The sequence below is a fragment of the Heloderma suspectum genome, chromosome 5 (genome assembly GCF_057233095.1).
Source record: "Heloderma suspectum isolate Gila_16-S chromosome 5, 16-S_ref, whole genome shotgun sequence".
Taxonomy (NCBI): domain Eukaryota; kingdom Metazoa; phylum Chordata; class Lepidosauria; order Squamata; family Helodermatidae; genus Heloderma; species Heloderma suspectum.
The window spans coordinates 122094422-122111957 of NC_139462.1; the positions used below are offsets into that span (position 1 = coordinate 122094422).

Here is a 17536-nt window from a genome sequence, read left to right on the forward strand (position 1 = left end):
AAGATGAACAAATATCCTCTCGCACTGAGGATGTGCCTCCGGGGGGAGGGGGCTTGTGGTAGTGCGAGATTTGATCATTAGAAACATAGACAGCTGGGTTTGTGATGGGCATGTAGACTGCATGGTTAATTGTCTGCCTAGTGCGAAGGTTGCAGATATCACAGGCTGTCTAGGTAGCTTAGTAGCCTAGTGCTGGGGTGGAGTCAGTGGTCCATGTTGGTACCAACGACATGGGAAAATGTAGTCGTGAGGTCCTGGGAGCCAATTTAAGTTGCTAGGTTGAAATCCAGGACCACCAAGGTGGTTTTGTCTGAAATGCTACCTGTTCCATGCGCCGGGCCAGCTAGATAGCCAAAGCTGAGGAGTCTCAATGCGTGGATGAGACGCTGGTGCAGGGAGGAGGGGTTCAGATTTGTTAGGCACTGGGGAACGTTTTGGGACAAGCCAGGCCTGTACAAGAGGGACGGGCTCCTCTTGAACCAAAATGGAACCAGACTGATGGCGCTAAACAAAAAAGGTGGCAGAGCACCTTTTAAACTAAAACCTGGGTTCCCCAGCTGACAAGAGCTGGGAAGCATCCGGTTCGGGTTAAATCATCCCAAAGGGATGAAGATGAAAATGTAATAGAATAATAGAAGCCCAGCTAAAATGTATACCACAGATTAGGAAACGTAGCACCAAGTCCAAGAGGTTGCTGGCATGGTTAACAAGCACTGTTAGGGTGGTTAAATCAAGAAGGGATTGTGAAGAGCTCCAGAAGGATCTCTCCAAAATGGGAGAATGGGCATCTAAATGGCAAATACTCTTCAATGTAAGCAAGTGTAAAGTGATGCACATTGGGACAAAAAATTCCACCAAGTATAGCCTGATTGAAAATTCCATCTTCACGTATAGCCTGATAGCTAGCAGTGACTGACCAGGAAAGACATCTTCGGATTGTGTTGGACAGCTCAATGAAGATGTCAACCCAGTGTGCAGCCACTGTAAAGAAGGCAAACTCCATGATAGGCATAATTAGAAAAGGAATTGAGAATAAAACTGCCAATATCATACTGTACAAATCTATGGTGCAGCCACACGTGGAATTTTGTGTACAGTTCTGGTCACCACACTTCAAAAAAGAGCTGGAAAAAGTGCAGAAAAGGGAAACTAAAATGATCAAGGAGCTGGAGCATCTCCCCTGTGAGAGAAGGTTACAACAGCTGGGATTGTTTAGCTTGGAAAAAAGAAGGGGAGACATGATAGAGGTGTACAAAATTATGCATGATGTGGAGAATTTGGATAGGGAGACATTTTTCTCCCTCTCTCAAAATACTAGAACCCAGGGGTCATCCCATGGAGCTGATTGGTGGGAGATTCAGGACAGATAAAAGGAAATCCTTCTTCACACAGCGCATAGTTCAACTATGGAATTCGTTACCACAGGATGTTGTGATGGCCACCAATTTGGATGACTTTAAAAGGCGGCTGGACAAATTCCTGGAGGAAAAGGCTATCAATGGCTACTAGTCTTGATGGCTATGTGCTACCTCCAATACCAGAGGCAGTGAGCCTATGTACACCATTTGCTGGGGAACATGAGTGGGAGGGTGCTGTTGTGCTCGTGCCCTGCTTGTGGGTTCCTGGTCGACAGCTGGTTGGCCACTGTGTGAACAAGAATGCTGGACTGGATGGACACTTGATCTGATCCAGTATGGCTCTTCTTATGTTCTTTTGAAGGCTGATGGAATCACTCTCACTGATTGATAGATCACTGATGAAGAAGGGATAGGGAGGGAAACAGTAAGGGTATGTTGGAATCCTGTGCAGGCTTAATCAGAAGGAAGCCTTCTGAACATACAAGGACATACCTATTTATTTCTACACCTCTACTTGTTAGTGTGTGTGTTTTAGTTTGTGTTTTGTGTGTGTGGGGGTGTTTCAGAACACTGTAATAATAAATTATTTTTTTATAAATGGAAATAAAATGATAAAAAATATGCCAGTTTAAGACCACAGTTATGGCTATCTCATGTTGGCTTAAGCACCACAAAGCCAGGAAATTGGAAGCTAAACCTGATGCCTTAATAGATGTGCCCCATGATCAGTTGTGCAATGTCAGATATTGTGCTCGCTTATAGGCCTGGGTCAACTCACAGGAGGATTCCTCTAGCAATACAGTAAGGCTGTATGCTTCATATGGCAATATAGGACCAAGACACTGTGGGGCATCTTTGCTGGCCCCAGGCACTCTATCCTCTCCATCTGGATTTGGGCCTGAAAGACCAGGAAAAGCATGGTGTATGGAAGGTAAGTTATAAGCAAGCACAATTCGTGACATTGCACAACATCATTGCACAGCTGATCACAGGGGTAAGTCTGTTAAGGCCTCAGTCTTAGCTTCCAATTTCCTGACTTCATGGAGTTTGAACCAACATGAGATAGCCTTAACTTAGGTCTTGAACTGGCAGTTTTTTAAAATATAATTGAATTATTGTATTATACTCATCATCATTATGACACTGTAGTTTGCTTTCCAAGCCATGTTTTTTCAGTTAGTTCTTCAGTTTCTCCTTCCTAGTTAAATTCCTCCCCCTCCCGCCCGTGCCCAACACCCACTTATATTTCCTTTATCAGTGTTCTGTCTATCTGGGATGGTGTGGGACTGTAATTGTGTGGGTCCTCTGAGTGTGCCCTTTTGCACACGGTGTATTACACACATATACAAGCTTAATTATCACTTGTGGATCCAAGCATTCTTTATTTCTTGGACTTATAAAGTTAACAACGCATAACAACAGTTATGAAACCAGCTCATGATGTGGGAAAGGTACATGGTGCAAGCAGTTGAGGCAGAGGGACTGAGCCCTTGATGTCAGGTTCCCCCCCTCCCCCGGATAAACCTCCCTCTTTTGCAGCAAGAAGCTGTAGCATATTGGGCATAGAGCCTTTGTCCCAGAAGGTTCATTCCACCCAAACTGCAAAGCATTCTTTCTTTGTAGAGGAGGCAGTGGGCAGCATCAGGCTGCCTCCTGCCCCAGTGGTGGAAGAGGACTCTCGGGAATTATTCTGAGCAATTACGAGGGAACTCCAGCTCTGAGTTGAGAAAACAAAGGGGTTTGGGGAATACACTTTTTTCTACAGCAGCAGTTTTCAACCTTTTGAGACCTGGGACCCAGCTTTAGCCCAAACATGCTTTTGATGACCCCTTCTTATATTTTTACCATATACTAATATGGAGTTAGTGCTGCTGTTGACACCTACCTTAGGTCAATGGTGGGTCCTGACCTACCAGCTGAAGGTGAATGTTCAGCAGGCTCTGAACCCCTATTAGGTTCTGTTGGTGCTCTTATACTGCAGCAGGCATAATGTGTCATTAATTGTTGTGTGTATACACTAAAATGATCATGGAGATGGATCATGTTTCTTCACAATTGAGAGTAATGTATGGAGTAAGAATTCTGTGTAGATGGCTTACGGCAGCATTGAGAATCCTCTGGATTGCTGCCGGAGCCAAAGTAGCCTCTGTTAACCGATCCTCCAAGCTGTTATGCAGAGAGTTGACAGATCTGGGTGTCAGATTCAGCCATTCTGTCTTGTGAGGAGAGATGGGTGCTACAGGAGCCGTCAGTATTGATCCTGTCCCATTTTGAGTAGCTGGACGAACCAAAGCTGGCGCAACAACCACAGGGATGCACTCTGTGCCGTTGGTCACAATCTTCACCAGGACTCGACGGCCTTGTAGGCCCCTTCCAACCCTATTATTCTATGATTGATTCTATGACCCTGGTCATCAGTGGAAATGGGGATAACAGGTAGAACAGTGCCCCTGTCCACTGAAATACAAAGGCATCACCTATTGACCCTGGGCTTTGGATCCTGGGACCTTTAGCCAATCTGACCTTGCTTGCTTCAAGAAGGCTTTACAATGAGACAAGACTAAACAACGTGCCCTTCACCAAGGCAGAAGAGGAAGACAGAGTGCACACCTGAGGGTGGCAGCTGTACCCTGCAGCGGGTGCACTTTTGAAAAGGGGCCCAGAGGGCCATACACCCATGAGGGCAATCAGTCGCAAAAGAAAATAAATTAAAATAACAAGGAGACAGATAGAATACTTGATAGAAGAAAGAAAAGGAAGGAAAAACCTCAGCTTGTCATCAAAAAGACATTTTCTAAAACAGTGAATGATGAGAGATGCTCCCTATGAGGTGCACTCAATGGCAGTCGAAACAGAACTGAGGGAATAAGCAGAAATTTGCTAGGGACATGCACACTAGGGTGGTGTAGGATGGGTTCCCACCAAAATTACTCAGGTATAGAAGCTTCCTGAATCAAAGGTCCGCGCAGATGCAGAGCCCATATATGTGATGCATAGTGACCACAAAGAAGAACAAATCCTGATGTTTCTGCAAGAATTATTTAGTCTGCTGGTGTTAAGTCTTCCATTAAATGGAAAGCCTCTATTACCAGTAAAGATTCCCCCTTCCTTTTGGATAAAAAATTTTTTCCCTCGCAGGAAGCTTGTTCTATATGAAGGATCATTACCTGGAAAGGGACTCTCCCACCTTCACCTCATAATTGGCAAGGCTTAATTTCTTAAGAACTTCACAGGGATGCCATGGATACCCTGATTCAATCCTAACACTGCAAAAGACCAAAACTCAATCACATCATAGCAAAGGCCTATCCTGGCATGACCTTGGCATGCTTCTGGAGTTGCTGTGCTTCCTGCAGTTGTCTCTGTGGCAGTTTTACTCATTTCTGACAACTGGTGGTGGATATATTGCTCTACTTCAGTTAGAGCCAACCTATATCTCTGCCAGCAATGCTACGTGACCACATAATAATTGAAATGTCCTCTTCAGTGAAGCTGGAAACACCTCTCTGACAGCAAACATAAGGGATCCAGGTGACTACCCCACTGAGAAGTATGTTTATCCACACACCTTACCATTATTTTTAGTGTTTGATGAAATTGCCCCACCATTCTATCAGACTGAGGATGTGCACTGGATTCAGCCCAAGCCCAAACTGAATTGGGCCCCTTTAGACCATGTCAGGTGCTTCGCAAGCTGAAGCAGGTCCCTGTGAAGTGACTAGAACCTAGTCCCTGTGAAGTGACTAGAACCAAAGCTGGACCCTGCATGAGGATTCATTCATGATTTGGCTTTGGAAAGGGACTGGGTGGGAGGGAGAGACTGGGGGAGGGGAGATGAGTGACTGACAGGTCCTTATCTATTTATTTATTTATTTGCTTTATTAGCCGCCCATCTGGCCGGCTACACAGCAACTCTAGGCAGCATACAATACTAATAACAAATTTACATAATCAACTGAACAAAAAAAAAAAACCAAAATAACGATGCTCTAAAAAACCTTAACCCACCCCAAATGCCCGCCTGAACAGCCAGGTTTTTAAAGCCCAGTGGAAGCTCATCAAAGAGGGGACATGGCAGAGGTCACTAGGGAGGAAATTCCATAGAGTGGGGGCCACCACAGAAAAGGCCCTCTCCCTAGTCCTTACCAGCCTAGGTCAATGCCAACACCTTGAATTGGGCCTGAAAAACAACTGGTAACCAGTGCAACTCCTTCAGCACTGGAGTGATGTGGTCTCACCAACGGCCGCCATTAATCAGGCGGGCTGCCACATTCTGCACCAGCTGCAACTTCCAAACCATCTTCAAGGGTAACCCCACATAGAGCGCATTACAGTATTCTAGGTGAGATGAGACCAGGGCTTGAACTACGGATGGGCGCCGATGGTTAGGGGTGCAGCCACCATATCAGATGGAGTTGATACTGCGCTGCCCAGCTCACAGCTGACACCTGAGCCTCCATGGACAGTTGGGAGTCTAAAATGACCCCCAGACTGCAGATAGGGTGCATTTTACCACAAGCTTTCCAATCACTGGGGAGGGTAAGGATGACTATGAGACAACATTCTTCCAATACTACCAGGCTTCACTATGAGAAAAGCCTGAAACTGTTTTTCAATAATCATAACTCCTTAGCCTTTATATATTTAATTCTGAAACTTCGCAAGATTCTTCCCTGGAAACCCTTCTATGATGTGTGCCATATTTTTATATAAAATTGCCCCCCAAAATGGGGGGGTAGGGGAAGTGAATTAACCACACACACAAATTTGAGGACTCCCCATCCACATAAACTGCTACACCTACCATTCTGAACTGCTGCACCTATCATTACTTAGGGCCATCCCTATGCTGTCTGTCATTTTCAGAAGAATAGTCCACAAGAAACATGGGATAAGTGTGCCTTTTTCTGGATAACCTCAAAATGTAAAGACTGCTGTTGCACAAGAATCCCTGCACCTGTTCAAAGGAAAAATGGCAGTCCCCTCAGAAGGGGCAACTATCCCTGCAGATTTCATCCAATTTTGCCAAAAAATAAAGTTATCATCAGTTGCCTTAAAAAATCAAAATATAAAAGTGTGTAGCACAAAAAACACCGCACCTAGTTTTCTGAAATTTGGCAGGCAAAATCCTCTATCATTCTCTTCCGACAAACAGAAAAAGAGTTCCTCAACTTTGTGCCCTCCAGATGTGGTCGTTGGAGGAGGCTAATCTAAGACCAATAGAATAGAGATGCCCACTGTTGCCAGGGCTATCTGTTCACCTCTGCCACTCAAAGGTCATTAGATAAACCATTAGATAAACCTTGGTTAGTTCATTACTCTGAAGATGGCATTAGCCCCTGGTCTGCTTACAGCAAAACAGCAGGAGCTACCTGCAAGACCTGTTGACTGTGTACTGAACTTGCTAACATTTCTTCCTGTTTTTACCATCCATTTTGTCTGTCAGTTTCATACTTGTGAAGGAGTAGAACTGTCCACCACTTTTTATTTAATTTAAAGATATTATGGGGTTAAAACTGTGTGTGTGTGTGTGTGTGTGTGTGTTACACAGTTTCAGCCAAAAGGTTAACAGTTTAGAATTCAAAGCTTTAGCTAGAATGTACAAACTAGGAACTCGTGCTCAAAAAGCAGGAGATTATGAAGTTCAACAGAAGGTCAGAGAAAGAGAGACAGAAAGTTTTCAACTGAGGAAACAGAAACTTAGTTTAGAAATGAACAAGGAGCCACCTTCTTGATTGGTTGGAGTTGGGGAGAGAGAGAAATAATTTTACAAGATAGAAGCCAAATGCAGAGAGGCAGAGATATAGAGAGAAGGAAAGAAGGAAAGAAGGTCTTAGAGGAAAGGAATTGGTGGAATGGGAGAATTGCTGGAATGGGACAACTGATTGAGGAAACAGGACCAATGACAGTAAGATGACGCTTGTATAGGGGACCTGGATAAATGGGAACACAGTCTAGTTAGGTCAGTTAGTTAGATGTGTTTATCCTGGTTGTTTTATTACCCTGCCACTGTGTGTGTTTTATCTATTGTGTGTTGTATCTATTTCTGTGTTGCAGCCATTCAGATTTTAAAACCTTTTCCTCTTAACCATTTCTTCCAATAAAAATAACACTTTTTATTGGAAACATTCTCCCAGCAATCTTAATTCCGACAGGGATGGTGGAGAATTTCTCCACGAATCTTCAGGAGGCCCCACGAATCTTCAGGAGGCATATAATGGCGGAACCTCCTTCAGGCCCCCCGGAAGTGTTGGGGAAATTTTCCACCGGCCCCCCAGCCCCCCCCGGATGGGACTTATCTTCAGTGACTGTCCCTCTCGGCGGTGGGTCCCAGTGGTGGTGCGGCAGCGGTTCGGCGGGGGCGGGGGCTGGTCTCCCGACCGGCTGCCGCCGCCATTACAAAATAAAAAAGTACAGAAAAGAAAAAACCACACACCCGTGATAGGCTACATGATGATTTACGTAGCCTATCATGGCTAGATTTCCAAAGTCAGCCATGATAGGCTACGTAAATCGTCACATAGCCTATCACAGGTGACTTTGGAAAAAAAAACACGTATGCAAATGGCGGTGCCCAATGGGCGCCGCCATTTGCATTCCTTATTTGGACAGGGGTAGTCTATGTAAAGATTTACGTAGACTACGGCGAAAATAAGGGAAAGCGTTGCCCTTAATTTCGCTGTAGTCTACATAAATCTTTACGTAGACTAGATGTGCCAAAATAAGGAATGCAAATGGCGGCGCCCATGGGGCGCCGCCATTTGCGTATCCGTGTTTTTTTTCTCCCCAAAGTCACCCGTGATACGCTACGTGACGATTTCTGTAGCCTATCACGGGTGACTTTGGAAATCTAGGCGTGATAGGCTACGCAAATCGTTACGTAGCCTATAACGGGTGTGTGTTTGTGTGTGTTTTACTTTTTTTGCGGCAAAGGAGAGGGGGCGCTCCTCCTCGGCCTGAATTTCGGCCGGGCAAGGCAAGGCAAGGCGCCTCCCCCCCTCGCCTGAACTTCGGGGGGAGAACCGAAGCGCCTCCCCCCCACCGCGAAGCAAGCTGTGGGACAAGGTAAGTCCCTTTCGTCCATCCCTTTCCCACCTGTGATTCATCCAGCCCGGCGTTTCTCATGATGTACTCTGCATATAAGTTAAATAAGCAGGGCAACAATATAATTCCAGAAAAACATCTATTTCTGCTTCATTGACTACACTAAAGCCTTTGATTGTGTGGATCACAACAAACAGTGGCAAATTCTTAAAGTGATGGGAGTACCAGACCACCTTACCTGTCTCCTGACAAACCTGTAAGACCTGTACGAAGCAACAGTAAGAACCAGACATGGAACAACCGATTGGTTCAAAATTGGGAAAGGAGTACGACAAGCCTGCATATTGTCGCCCTGCTTATTTAACTTATATGCAGAGTACATATCATGAGAAACGCCGGGTTTGATGAATCACAGATGGACGAAAGGGACTTACCTTGTCCCGCAGCTTGCTTCGCGGTGGCGGGGAGGCGCTTTGGTTCTCCCCCCGAAGTTCAGGCGAGCGGGGGAGGCGCCCTGCCCCGGCCAGCCGAAATTACTTGAATTACTGTGATGTTGAATGGTTTGCCTTGGATTCATACTGAGATCATTCTATCGTTTTTAAGATTGTACCCAGTACTGCTTTCCCCACCCTTTTGTTGACTATGAGTGCTACTCCATTTCTTCTAATGGATTCTTGCCCACAGTAGTAGATACGATGGTCAGCTGAATTAAATTCGCCCATGCTTGTCCATTTTAGTTCGCTGATTCCCAAGATGTCGATGTTCAGTCTTGCCATCTCATGTTTGACCACCTCCGGTTTACCTTGATTCATTGATCTGATATTCCAGGTTCCTAAACAATATTGTTCTTTACAGCATCGGATTTTCTTTTCACCACCAGACACCTCCACAGCTGAGTGTCCTTTCGGCTTTGTCCCAGCCGCTGCACTCTTTCTGGCGTTACTTGGAAATTCCCTCTGCTCTACCCCAGTAGTATATTGGACACCTTCCGACCTGAGGGGCTCATCTTCCGGCGTCATCTCTTTTAGCCTTGTGATATGTTCCATGGGGTTTTCTTGGCAAGAATACTGGAGTGGGTTGCCATTTCCTTCTCCAGTGGACCACATTTTGTCAGAACTCTCTGCCATGACCTGTCCGTCTTGGGTGGCCCTGCCCGGCATAGCTTATGGCTTCACTGAGTTACGCAAGCTCCTTCGCCACAAGACAGTGATCCATGAAGGGGAAGAAAAAAAGTTGAGGTGCCGGGGAATGAACCCAGGGCCTCATACATGCAAAGCATGCACTCTACCACTGAGCTACATCCCCTATCTCCATAACCTCCCCCAAACCCTAGGTCCTCATCGCTCCTCACAACATTGACTTCCAGCTCTAGCTCTTTACTGCCTCCCTCCTGTCTATCTCTTGCCTGCCATTTATATGGCATCTGCTGCAGCTTGGATGCACTGCCTAATGTTCCACTCCCATCCATTTTGAGAATAGTATTATCATCTTCTGGTAAACCAACATTGGGAGCAAGCCTGGCAGTCTCTACCCTGCACAAACCCTCACACCTATATTGTTGTTGTTTATTCATTCAGTCGCTTCCGACTCTTCGTGACTTCATGGACCAGCCCATGCCAGAGCTTCCTGTCGGCTGTCGCCACCCCCAGCTCCCACAAGGTCGATCCCGTCACCTCCAGAATATCATCCATCCATCTTGCCCTTGGTCGTCCCCTCTTCCTTTGGCCTTCCACTTTCCCTAGCATCAGCATCTTCTCCAGGGTATCCTGTCTTCTCATGATGTGTCCAAAGTACTTCAGCTTTGCCTTTAATATCCTTCCCTCAAGTGAGCAGTCTGGCTTTATTTCCTGGAGTATGGACTGGTTTGATCTTCTTGCAGTACAAGGCACTCTCAGAATTTTCCTCCAGCACCACACTTCAAACGCATCTATCTTCCTTCGCTCAGCCTTCTTTATGGTCCAGCTCTCGCAGCCATAGGTTACTATGGGGAATATAATTGCTTGAACTATGCGGACCTTTGTTGTCAGTGTGATGTCTCTGCTCATCACTATTTTATCAAGATTTGTCACTGTTCTTCTCCCAAGAACTAAACATCTTCTGATTTCCTGGCTGCAGTCAGCATCTGCAGTAATCTTTGCATGTAGAAAGAAAAGTCTGTCACTGCCTCCACGTTTTCTCCCTCTATTTTCTCCCTCTGTCAATCAAGCTGGTTGCCATAATCTTGGTTTTTTTGAGGTTTAACTGCAACCCAGCTTTTGCACTTTCTTCTTTCACCGTTGTCATGAGGTTCCTCAGCTCCTCCTCGCTTTCAGCCATCAAAGTGGTATCATCTGCATATCTGAGATTGTTAATGTTTCTTCTAGCGATTTTAACTCCAGCCTTGGCTTCATCAAGCCCAGCACGTCGCATGATGTGTTCTGCGTACAGGTTGAATAGGTAGGGTGAGAGTATACAACCCTGCTGTACTCCTTTCCCAATCTTAAACCAATCCGTTGATCCATGATCTGTTCTTACTGTTGCTACTTGGTTGTTATACAGATTCCTCAGGAGGCAGACAAGATGACTTTGTATCCCCATACCACCAAGAACTTGCCACAATTTGTTATGATCCACACAGCCAAAGGCTTTAGAATAGTCAATGAAACAGAAATAGATGTTTTTCTGAAACTCCCTGGCTTTCTCCAATATCCAGCGGATATTGGCAATTTGGTCTCTAGTTCCTCTGCCTTTTCTAAACCCAGCTTGTACATCTGGCAATTCCATGAATTGCTGGAGTCTACCTTGCAAGATCTTGAGCATTACCTTACTGGCATGTGAAATAAGTGCCACTGTTCGATAGTTTAAACATTCTTTGGTGCTTCCCTTTTTTGGTATGGGGATATAAGTTGATCTTTTCCAATCTGTTGGCCATTCTTGTGTTTTCCAAATTTGCTGGCATATGGTATGCATCACCTTGACAGCATCATCTTGCAAGAGTTTAAACAGTTCAGCTGGGATACCGTCATCTCCTGCTGCCTTGTTATTAGCAATGCTTCTTAAGGCCCATTCAACCTCACTCTTCAGGATGTCTGGTTCTAGCTCACTGACCACACCGTCTAATGTATCCCCAATATTATTATCCTTCCTATTCAGATTTTCCGTATATTCTTGCCACCTTTTCTTGATCTCTTCTGCTTCTCTTAGGTCCTTCCCATCTTTGTTTTTGATCATACCCATTTTTGCCTGGAATGTACCTCCGATGTTTCTAATTTTCTGTAAGAGGTCTCTTGTCCTTCCTGTTCTGTTATCTTCTTCCACTTCCGCACATTGCTTGTTTAAAAATAATTCCTTATCTCTTCTGGCTAACCTCTGGAATTTTGCATTTAATTGGGCATATCTCCCCTGATCACTGTTGCCTTTTGCTTTCCTTCTTTCTTGGGCTGCTTCCAGTGTCTCAGCAGACAGTCATCTTGCCTTCTTGGTTTTCTTTTTCTTTGGAGCGTTTTTTGTTGCCTGAACAATGAACAATGTTGCTGAACAATGAAACAATGTCCTGAACAATGTTGCAAACTTCTGTCCATAGTTCTTCCCTATCTACTAAATCTAGTCCCTTAAATCTATTCTTTACCTCACTGCATATTCATTGGGAATATTAGTGAGCTCATATCTAACTGATCTGTGGGCCTTCCCTATTCTCTTTAGTCTGATTCTAAACTGTGCAATAAGAAGTTAATGATCTGAACTACAATCAGCTCCAGGTCTCGTTTTTACCAACTGCATAGATGTCCGCCACCTTTGGCTACAAAGGATGTAGTCAATCTGATTTCGGTGTCGACCGTCTGGTGAAGTCCGTGTATAAAGTCGTCTCCTAGGTTGTTGGAAGAGAGTGTTTGTTACGCACAGTGAGTTGTCTTGGCAAAATTCTATCAGCCGGTGTCCTGCTTCATTTTGTTCTCCCATGTTTTGTTCTTGCCTGTAATTCCAGGTGTCGTTTGACTTCCCACCTTAGCATTCCAGTCTCCTATAATGAAAATAACATCTTTTTTTGGCGTACTTTTTTTGGCATGCAGTAGGTGCTGCAGATCCTCATAGAACTGATCTACTGCTTTTTCAGCATCTGTGGTTGGGGCGTATATTTGGATCACTGTGATGTTAAATGGCTTACCCTGAATTCGAATTGAGATCATTCTGTCATTTTTTGGATTGTATCCAAGCACTGCTTTAGCCACTTTATTATGAATTACGAAGGCTACTCCATTTCTTCTGTGGTCCTCTTGTCCACAGTAGTAAATCTGGTGGTCATTTGATGTGAAGTGGCCCATTCCAGTCCATTTCAGTTCACTGACACCCAATATGTCTATATTTAATCTTGATATCTCCCCAATAACCACATCCAATTTGCCCTGGCTCATAGATGTTACATTCCAGGTTCCTATGGTGTGTTGATCTTCAGAACATTGGATTCGTCGTTCACCACCAGCACCATCGGCTGCTAGCCGTCCTTTCGGCTTTGAGCTAGCTGCGTCATCACATCTGGGGCTAGTTGAACTTATCCTCTGTATCCCCAGTAGCATATTGACCATCTTCCGACCTGGGAGTCCCATCTTCCGATGGTATACCGACATATCTCTGGTTGCACTGACCCATTTAGTTTTCATGGCAAGAATTCTAGGGTGGGTTGCCGTTTCCTTCCCCAGGGATCGTATTTAGTCTGACCTGATAAATATTACAAGCCAATATTTCAAAATGTGGTAGTGAAACACTTGTGCTATGAAATTTAACTTTATGTCTTTATCTTTGAAACAGGGAGATTCTGGAGGACCACTGGCCTGTGAGAAGGATGGAATATCTTACTTGTATGGCATTGTCAGCTGGGGTGATGGTTGCAGCAAGGCTGGAAAGCCTGGTGTTTATACCAAAGTGACAAAATATGTGGACTGGATTAATAAGAAGATAAATCCAAATCCATAGGAGCAACTGTAGCTCCTTACAGTGATAATATATTTTAAGTTTTGCTAACATTATGGAATGCCGTAATCATTGTTTACAATGCTAAGTGTTGTCATGAAAAGGCACTCTGTTCTGTTTCTACTCTGTCTTTCTGTTCTGTTTACTTCACAATAATGGGCTTGTTTACAAGAACAGTTAATACTGATGCTACAAAAAAAAAAAGCTTCAAGGCAGAGCACATCTTGCTTTTCTAGAAACTCTCTCCTGAATCCAAGACATTTTATCTCATTCCCCACACAATGCCATTTCCCTCTTGAATGGCCCAGTTCCTCAGTAGCTTTTCTAAACACAATGAAGTAGGTTTTGCCTCATCATTAACATACAACCATGATCCCCTTTTAATTTTTGTTGGTAGCTCTAGCTCTCCTTACCACTAAGTACTAGTGCCTTAAAGAGCTATTGGTCTATTTGATTACTTTAAGAATTAAGTTTTCTGGGTCTTATAGTGCTTGAACTTTTAGGGGTAGCTCATTTCTTACCACTGAAGGCATAGAGAAAAAGACTTGGGGCACAATCCTATGTCCACTGGACAGCGGCTAGACAGCCATAGGATTGTTCGATTTCCAGAGACCAACCTTGGAGCCCATGCTCTGAGGTTGGTTCCGAGAAAACCACCTTCCCACCCCTGCCCCTCCCCCACCACCACGTAGGCAGCATGGATCATCCCCAGGCTCCACGCTCAGATGAGCAGTATGGTGCAGGGCAAAAGGGGGCATTCCCAGGGGTGGGGAGTGTAGAAGTGCCAGTGCAATGCTTCCTATCTGTTGTCTGGCCTCCCTCCCCCTTCTCTGAGGTCTCGCGGCTAGACAGCTGAAATCGGTTGTCTAACTGCAAATGCAGGGCAGTCAGAGCACAGAGAAGATCCCCTCGGCACTCCGCCTGCCCTGCATTGGATAGGCGGCCACCTCCAAGTTCAAAGGTGGCTGCCTATCCCGATACAATTGCTCCCTTGGACGCTCACCTGTTGGCACCAGGAATGTATATTGATAACATAGTGTGGGGATAGGGTAAGCAGTTTCTGGAAAGTGGGAAAGGAAAAAGGTATCTTTCCACTTCCCCATATAATATGGGGAAGTGCTTTTTAATTTTTTAAAAATGGTATGCATCTCCACTAACTCTAATCTCCCCACCATACCACCACCGCAAGGCATTATAAAAAGACGTTCAAAAAAGCCAATTTCCTCCCCTCCATTTCCTCCCCCTTTTTTTCTTTTTCAACTGTAACTGTCAATGTCCAATGGTTTAGCTACTCACATGCATAGTAAAAGACAGAGGAAATAAATGGCGGTTCAACTATTGAATAAGGATGGCGAAATGATAACAGATGACAAAGAAAAGGCAGAAGTCCTCAACTCCTACTTTGGCTCAGTCTTCTCCCAAAGGAGGGTCTATGAGGCCCCTGGCAAAGGCGAAGTACAGGCTGAAGGGGCAGGATTGCAGCTTGAGATTGATAGGCATATAGTCAAAACTCATTACTTTGAATGAGTTCAAATCTCCAGGCCAGATGAACTGCATCCTAAAGTAAGGATGGACAAAAGTCCCTTACCTGGTCCTGCAGCTTGCTTCGCGGTGGGGGGGAGACGCTTCGGTTCTCCCCCTGAAATTCTTGGCGGGGGGGAGGCGCCCCGCCCCTCCTGGCCGAAATTCAGGCCGGGGGGGAGGCGCCCCATCCCTCGCTGCCGAAATTCAGGCCGGGGGGGGAGCGCCCCGTCTCCCCGGCAGCGAAATAAAAAAGTAATTTAAAAAAAAAAAAACACGTGATAGGCTACGTAACGATTTCTGTAGCCTATGACGGCTAGATATTCAAAGTCAGCCGTGATAGGCTACATAAATCTTTATATAGCCTATCATGGGTGACTTAAAAAAAAAAAGCGCGTACGCAAATGGCGGCACCCATGGGCGCTGCAATTTGCGTACGCGCTTTTTTTTTTTTTTCCAAGTCAGCCGTGATAGGCTACATAAAGATTTACGTAGCTTATCACGGCTGACTTTGAAAATCTAGCCGTCATAGGCTACATAAATCATTATGTAGCCTATCACGTATATTTTTTTTAACTTTACTTTGTAATAGTGGCGGTGGCAGCCGGTCGGAAGACCGGCCACTGCCCCCGCCCCTGCCGAAACACCGCCAAAACGCCGCCAAGAGGGACATTCGAAGGAGGTAAGTCCCATCCCGGGGGGGGGGGAGAATTTCACCACCAATTTCGGGGGGCCGAATGCGTTGGCATTTGGCCTCCCGGAGATTCGTGGAGAAATTCTCCGACATTCCTATCCTAAAATAATAAAGGAACTGGCAGAAGAACTCTCAGAACCGCTGCCTATTCCCTTTGAGAAATCATGGAGGACGGGTGAAGCGTCAGGTGACTGGAGGAGGGCTAATGTCCCTATCTTCAAAAAGGGCAAAAAGGAGGAACCTGGGAACTACAGATCAGTCAGTTTGATATCAATCCCTGGGAAAATTCTGGCGCAGATTATAAAGCAATCCATCTGGAAGCACCTTGAAAACAATGCAGTGATTACTCAAAGCCAACATGAATTTGTCAAGAACAAATCCTGCCAGAGAAATCTGATCTCATTTTTTGATTAGATATCCTCCCCTGTGGACTGTGGGAATGCTGCGGACAGAATATACATTGACTTCAGCAAAGCTGTCGACAAAGTGCCCCATGATTTCCTGATGAGCAAACTAGCTCAAAGTGGGCTAGATGAAACAACGATCTGGTGGATCCACAGTTGGCTGCAGAATCCAACTCAAAGAGTGCTTCTCAATGGGATTTTCTTAAACTGGGGAGAGGTAACAAGCAGGGTACCACAGGGCTCAGTCCTGGGCCCAGCGCTCTTCGACATTTGCATTCATGACTTGGAGGAGGAGGTGCAGGGAATGCTGATCAAATTTGCAAATGACACAAAATGGGGTGGGATAGCTAATATTTGGAAGACAAAAACAAAATTCAAAGTGAACTTGATAGACTGTAGCGCTGGGCAGAAAACAACAGAATGACATTTAATAGGGATCAATGCCAAGTTCTGCACCTAGGAAAAAGAAACCAACTGCACAGTTATAAGATGGGGGATACATGGCTCAACAACACTCCAAGCGAGAAGGATCTTGGAATTGTTGTCGATCACAAGCTGAAGATGAGCCAACAATGTGATGTGCCTGCAAAAAAGGCAAATGCTCTTTTGGGGTGCATTAATAAAAGCATCGCTTCCAAATCCCGGGAAGTATTAGTTTCCCTCTACTCAGCACTGGTTAGGCCTCATCTGGAGTACTGTGTCCAGTTCTGGGCACCACATTTTAAGAAGGATGCAGACAAACTGGAGAGGGTTCAGAGGAGGGCAACAAAGATGATCAGGGGGCTGGAAACAAAGCCCCATGAAGAGAGACTGAAAGAGCTGGGCATGTTTAGCCTTGAGAAGAGAAGACTGAGGGGAGAGATGATCGCGCTCTTCAAGTACTTGAAAGGTTGTCACAGAGAGGAAGGCCAGGATCTCTTCTCGATCATCCCAGAGTGCAGGATACAGAATAATGGGCTCAAGTTACAGGAAGCCAGATTCCGGCTGAACATCAGGAAACACTTCCTGACTGTTAGAGCAATATGACAATGGAACCAATTCCCTAGGGAGGTAGTGGGTTCTCCCACACTGGAGGCATTCAAGATGTGGCTGGACAGCCATCTGTCAGGATTGAGAGTCTGACTTGGATTCCTGCAGTGAGCAGGGGGTTGGAGTCGATGGTCTTGTAGACCCCTTCCCACCCTACTATTCTATGAATCTATGATTCTATGAATGTTCCATAGGTCCTAGAAGCTAAAAAGCATGGGTTCCTATTCAGGCTATTCAGGCTATTTGTAGTTTTTTAATACATTTTCTTTTAAATTACAAATATATTTCTGTGCAGGGACTCTCTATTACTACATTATTATGAATGGAGAGCAACTAATTTTTCCCCATGTGTGCATATTTCCCTGAAGCAGCCCAAATCCCTGGTTCTCCAGTGTAGCATCTGAAGGTTCCCCATGAGAGCACTCCCCCTGCCATTTTGCCACATTCCAGCAAACTGCTGCAGAGTTATTGCTCCCACCCCATTTAACTCTATGTGCGCACTTTTGCTTTGAAAAGCCAAAATCCTCGATTCTTGACTG

The 17536-nt window shown here is 45.2% G+C and overlaps 1 protein-coding gene across 1 annotated transcript in view; it reads left to right on the top strand.

Moving 5' to 3' along the window:
• HGFAC (HGF activator) overlaps positions 1-14689 on the top strand; it is a 90191-nt gene extending 75502 nt beyond the window's left edge. Inside the window, exon 11 of the mRNA XM_084859885.1 lies at positions 13188-14689. Coding sequence (XP_084716011.1) covers positions 13188-13352 — 165 coding nt within the window. The 3' untranslated portion in view covers positions 13353-14689. The remainder of the gene's footprint in view (positions 1-13187) is intronic.
• The last annotated feature ends 2847 nt before the right edge of the window (positions 14690-17536 follow it).